At 37.2% G+C, this 6,232-nt stretch overlaps 1 protein-coding gene across 1 annotated transcript; it reads right to left on the reverse strand.

Annotated features, from left to right (window-relative positions):
- Positions 1–464: 464 nt before the first annotated feature.
- On the reverse strand, positions 465–2,642 carry LOC133287381 (uncharacterized). Its single transcript, XM_061484978.1, has one exon. The coding sequence runs from the start codon at positions 2,640–2,642 to the stop codon at positions 465–467; it is 2,178 nt and encodes a 725-aa protein (XP_061340962.1).
- Between the last annotated feature and the right edge of the window lie 3,590 nt (positions 2,643–6,232).

Here is a 6,232-nt window from a genome sequence, read left to right on the forward strand (position 1 = left end):
AGGGCAGCAGCTACAATTACAGGGAGGGTATTATCTCTTCCTAGAAAAGCATATTTAAGGTGAGTTGGGAGTTCTTTCAACTCCACTTCAAGTGATTCCACAATGGAAGGTTTAAGAGGTTTGGTGACTCTCTCATAAAGTCCTAGGGACTCAAAATGTTTGTCACCAAAGAACTTAGTAGGATAAGACTTCAATGCACATGCATGATCATGATTAGATGCAATATTTTCATAAAATTCAAAAATGGCAGAATCACATGCAGAGTCATTTATTTCCAAATTTTCGTGTAAATGGGCAGCAACTAAAGTATCAATTACAGATATAGCAGAACAATCATCAACATCATCATCTACATATTTCATGGCTTTAAAAACACTAAAGGTCATAGTGTCATCATTTACCCTCATTGTTAACTCTCCTTTTTTCACATCTATCATTGCACCCCCTGTAGCTAAAAATGGTCTTCATACTATAATAGGAATATTTTCATCAACTTCACAATCAAGGATAATGAAGTCAGCTGGAAAAATAAATTTTTCCACTTTTACTAAAATATTTTCCACTTTTCCTTCAGGGTATACAATAGACCTATTAGCTAATTGGAGAGTTAATGTTGTGGGTGCAGATTTTATTCCTAATTGCTTAAAAATGGAAGCAGGCATCAAATTGATGCTAGAGCCTAAATCACATAAAGCTCTACCAATATACCTATCTCCTATAACACATGGAATAGTAAAAGAACCTGGATCCTCCATTTTAGGAGGTACTTTTGTAGAGACAATGCTGCTGCATTCTTTGGTAAGTGCCACTGTTTCGAACTCCTCTATTCTCCTCTTTCTTGATAGGATATCCTTCATGAATTTGATGTAGCTTGGCATGTGTTGAAGGGCCTCCACAAATGGAATGTTGATCTGGAGTTGTTTGAGGATTTCTAAGAACCTTTTAAAGTGCTGCTCCTGGTTTTGTTTTTGTAGCCTTTGTGGAAATGGAATCTGCCTTGCCCTTGATCTTGGTGAAGTGCCTTCATTTTGCTGCGTAGGTTTGGCTGGCTCCTTTGATTTAGGTGCTGATTTTTCTGTTTTTCCCAAATCACCTTGCTCCTTGTTGTTTTCTGAGTCTTGCACTTCAATTACATTAGGCTCTTCCTCTTCTTCAATTGGTTGAACATTTTTTTCTGCCAACTTCCTCAAGGTAGAAGGCCTAATAACATGCTCTGGTTGTTCAACCTCTCTTCCATTTCTCAAATGGAGAGCCTTACAAGATTCCTTTCCCTCTTTCCTTGGTGCTTCAGTATCACTAGGAAGAGTTCCCACCGGTCTATTGCTAAGAGAGGAAGCAATCTTCCCCATTTGTGTCTCTAAGATTTTTAAGATTGCTCCATGACTTTGAAGCATGGCCTCATGATTTTGCAGCATCCGGTTTGACCACTGATCATTAGGAAGAGGCTGAGTTTCTGCATTAGATTGCCCTTGCTGATCTTGAGGCATTTGTGAGTTGAAACCGGGTGGAAATGGGACTTTTGGCTGATAAGGTTGCTGCCCTCCTTGGAAGGGCTGATTCTGATTTCTATTTCCAACATTTTGATGGTAATTTTGGCCCTGATTCTGGCCAAAATTCCCACCTTGTTGCTGCCATCTGCCTTGGTTATAATTTCCTCTATTATTGTAGTTTTTGTTGTAGTCACCAACATAAAAGGCTGAAGAGGGTTTGCTTGGGCATTCTTCGAAAAAATGAGCTCCATAACAAAGTGAGCAGATTGGTGTTGTTTGAGCCACTTGAGCAGGTGGTTGCTGTTTGGTCTCAGCCATTTGCTTGACTAAAACCTTGAAAGTGTTATGCATTGCTGCCATCTCAGCTGCCATGGATGTTATTTCAGTCACTTCATAAAGTCCAGCTGCCTTCTTTGGAGCTTCATCTCTTTGTTCAGGCCATTGACAGCTGTTTTGGCTTATCCTCTCAAGTGTCTCAAAAGCTTCTGGATACCTTTTCAATAAAAACATTCCATTGGCAGTGGCATCCAAGTGAGTTTTGCCTTGGTGACTCAATCCTCTATAGAAAATCTGAATGGTAGCCCACTTAGGAAGACCATGGGTAGGACACTTTTTAATCAGCCCCTTAAATCTAGTCCAGCTCTCATGGATTGACTCATCAACATACTGTCTGAACCCTGTTATGTCATCCCTCAAATCACACACCTTTCTGGGTGGGAAAAACCGCATAAGGAAGGCTTCTCCAAGCTCCTTCCATGTGGTGATGGACTGTGCAGGCAAATCTTCTACCCATTCTTCTGCTGCCCCAGCTAAAGAGAAGGGAAACAACCTCATTCTCATGGCATCTGTGGACACCCCATGAACAGAAAATGTATCGGAAATTTTCATAAATTTTGTAATATGCTTGTGGGGATCTTCCTTGGGTAATCCATGGTATTGAGTCATGGATTGCAGCAGCTGTATCATCCCTGGTTTGAGATCAAAGTTCCCCTCCACTCCAGGCTGGACAATACCAGGAATTACTCCATCAAGTGATGGAATAGCATATTCAGCAATGGGAAGCTCTTCATCCACCATAACTAGAGCATGGTTGCCATTCCCATTGCCATTGATGTTTTCTCCATTAACAGATCCTTGGTTCGATTCTGCCATCTTCAATAGGTTGTAATACTGCTTGTTGCTGTAATCTAAATTGAATTCTGCAGAAATCTCACAAGAACTTGGAATTGGAGTTAGTAGGTAACAAGACAAAAATGTAAAAAGGAAAAAGATTCAATAAAAAAAATAAAAAAATCAAGAAGTCTAAAACAGAATCACAAAAAGAAAATAAAATCAAACACCGTTCCCCGGCAACGGCGCCATTTTGTTGTGTAGTATTTTTCTCAAGAGAAAGAGTTATCGTTCTCAGGGAACAGGTTGTTTAGTTTTCCTTTTTAATTCCAAATTCTAATTTCTTGAATTTAAGTGATCAATCTTTTAAAACTAAGAAAAGACTAAATCAAACATAGTATTTATCAGATTTGTATTAAACAAAATTTAACAGAGAGATATCTAATCACAAATGTATCAATTATAAGGTTCTGGAATTCTTTGAATCATGGATGAAGGAAAAATTTCGCATTCCTGCGTTTTGTAACTGCTACGGCACTTTAGTATCAGAATTCGAATTACTATGGCTATTTTATCTGAAACTTCCCAGTTCCAGATTTTAATCTTTAGAAGGATCTTTTCCCAAAGTCTTCTAAATCTTTAAAAATTGTATCAAAGACCTCCTTGGGTTATCCCTAACCTCAAGGGTTCAATTAACAAGGGACATAACCTGATTTCCCAATCACAGTTATGCAAAAATTATTCAAGACCCATTCCCATGGTGTTCTTGAACTTAAAATCAAAATCTTGTTAATCAAATGAATCTAAAGCAAACCATCACAGTATTCAGAAAATTAAAGATCACCCAATCATCGTGAATCCCAGAAAGGAAAAGATCAGAAACCCATATTCAAAAATATTACAAATCTAAAAGTAAAGAAACATGCATCACAAACATTCATGAAAGAAAACTCAAGGTAAAGTTACAAACCGGTTCTTAAAGAGTCAAAGTTCCTAAACTAGAGCTAGGAAGAAAAAGATCAGAAATGTGAAAACAGTAGCTCGTATGCAGATCCGTGGTTCCTTTCCTTGAAGTTGCGTTGTCAATTCACTTCGAGATCAAGAATTGAAGAACAAGCACCAGCTTTCAAGACAATTTCTTAACACTCAGATTCGAAGAGAGAAAATACAAAATTCTAAACGTAAACTGAAACTAACAAGTACGGTCTCTGACCCTAAAATGACTCAGACTCCTATTTAACTAAAAATTATAAAGCTGCCTCCAAATGCATTGCTGTCCATCCATCTCTATGTCCATCCAATGGTTCAGATTTGATCTTGATTTTAAAGAGTTGATCTTGCTTCCAAACTGCAGTAAAAATAATAAAAGAGAGTAGTAAATCATTAGTTTATCTCTTTCTCTCTTTTTTTACCTTTGGGCTGATTGGCACTCATTTGGCCCATTACCATGCACTAATATCCAGCCTTCAACTCAAATATTGTAAAAATAAAGCCATTAAAATAATCATAATTTATAGCTAACAATTACCAATCCTTGGTAATCGATTACCAGGAAACAGGGGAGCCCAATTTGAGGTTCTGACTTCTACAGTAACCTTTGGTAATCGATTACCTCAAGGTGGTAATCGATTACCACAGTGTAAATTTTGAAAATGTGTTTTTATAAACTCTAAAATAAATGGTATTGCTTAGAGAGATTATATTTGGTATGTTTTATGCTTCCGCGAGCTTTGCATTTACAATTATTGCGTTGTTTTAATTGATTACGAAAATGGTTAATGTTTAAAGCAAAGAATGTAAGAAAGGAAAAAGTTTACCCGTAATTTAATTAACTCAATTACTGTGATTGTAACTGCGCTTAATACCATATGCAATGATAACATTACCGGTACGTAACGGGCTGTTACATTTTATGGTATCAGAGCAGTTTCTTAGGGAACTCTGATGTTGTATGATTGTGATAAGTGCTGTATAGTTGTACATAGACTCTTATTGATTACTGCACATGTGATTCCTTAGTGTGGGTCTGATCAGCCCATTCCTTCGTGATATATGTGTGGTCATTATAAGACGCCTTCGTGACAACCCTGGAGCACCAAATGCTAGTCCTTAGACTGAGGTTGTGGTTGCAGTGTTGATTGCTCCACAGTCATAGATGTTGTAAGTAAAATTGATGTAATTGAGGGCTCAGTGAGAGCGATTGAAAGTATGACTAATCATTTTGGTAGAATGCTACCATAGTTTAAATTATGGACTTATGGTAGGTAAGTATGATTGAAATTAGTTGATATTGTGATAATGATGTTAGTGAATCTTTCCTATATACAGGGAGTGGTTAAAACAATTGGATATGCATGGGATTAGTGGTATGACTATAACATGGTGAGTGTCTTGGAATCCAAATGGATTTATGAAAGTTCGAATATGGATGCTTATGTGTAAGCTTAGTCAAACTATGTTTGTAAGTCCCTGTGGAGGGCATACACTATGATGAATTAAGATGTTTGGATGTAGAAGAAATTCGAATCTTCAAAATGTGAATTCAGGAATGTGAATACCTTAAAATAACTATGGAAATGATGTGTTAGGTACTTCAATGTTGAAATATGGGATTTTATTCCATGATGAATTAATGTTGATTGAACATAAGTGAATAGATCATAAGGTTGATAGAGTACAATGTATTAAATTGAGAAAATTGCCACTGATGGCATTGAATAAAACTTATTGAGGTTGGGATTGTCCCAAAATGGGATGATGGTTTGACTTGACGGATGTGTCATAATGGAAACAAATGTGATATAAGAATGTATAACTAAATGATATGCACTAAGAGTATAAGGACGTTTTTGTAATGTCGGATAGTTGTGATTTGTTTATGATGTGATCTGATTATATGTGTGCATTGATGTATAGGGTTTTAATTGGAAATGGCTCCTTGGTAGAGGTTCAGGGAGAATAATGCATAAGAGAATTGATCCATGATGGATGTCTCTTGGAAATCTCATGAGAGGAATACTATAATTTGAAATGACTTAATTGCTAAAGGGTGTTTGTAAGGGGTAGTGAATAATACATAATGGTCGAATGGCCTGTCAAATTACTCTGATGAATAGATGGATGATACTCCTGTGATGGCCTAAGTGCCAGTATATATATATACCCTTTGTGAAGGCCTGAGTGCCTATATATGTATATCTGTGTTGTATTGAATTCTTAGTAAACGAACTGTGATGATAAATGAAATCCCTATGAGGGGAAGTATTTGAAGAGATTGTCTCTTAGGAGTGTCATTGGACGCTCAATCTGGTATAGGATTTATGATGGAGTCCCGGTGTACAAGTTACACAATAGTATACATGTTGATAATAATGTGACAATAAAGGTTGTCCTGGGTTTCCCTTGTGGATTAAATCCCAAGAGGTGTTGCTCTTGGAAGTCCCAGGCGAACACCGCTCGAAGTTGAGACTTACCTTGCGGTCCTTGACCGCTGACTGCGTGGACTAGTAATTGTTGGCACTCCTTGTGTCGTGGAGAAGTATTGAGAGAAAAGTGATGGTGTTTCAATGAAAAAAAAATTCTACAGTCACATAGAGGAAGGATTATTAAGAAGGTTTATGGATTACTCGACG

The sequence above is a fragment of the Gastrolobium bilobum genome, unplaced genomic scaffold, assembly GCF_033153095.1.
Source record: "Gastrolobium bilobum isolate Gb01-03AN ecotype WA unplaced genomic scaffold, APGP_CSIRO_Gbil_v1 utg289721, whole genome shotgun sequence".
In the NCBI taxonomy this organism is placed as follows: Eukaryota; Viridiplantae; Streptophyta; class Magnoliopsida; order Fabales; family Fabaceae; genus Gastrolobium; species Gastrolobium bilobum.

What these genes read in the sequence shown, in the direction of transcription:
- LOC133287381 (XM_061484978.1), bottom strand. Translation starts at nt 2,642, where the DNA reads ATGGCAGAATCGAACCAAGGATCTGTTAATGGAGAAAACATCAATGGC.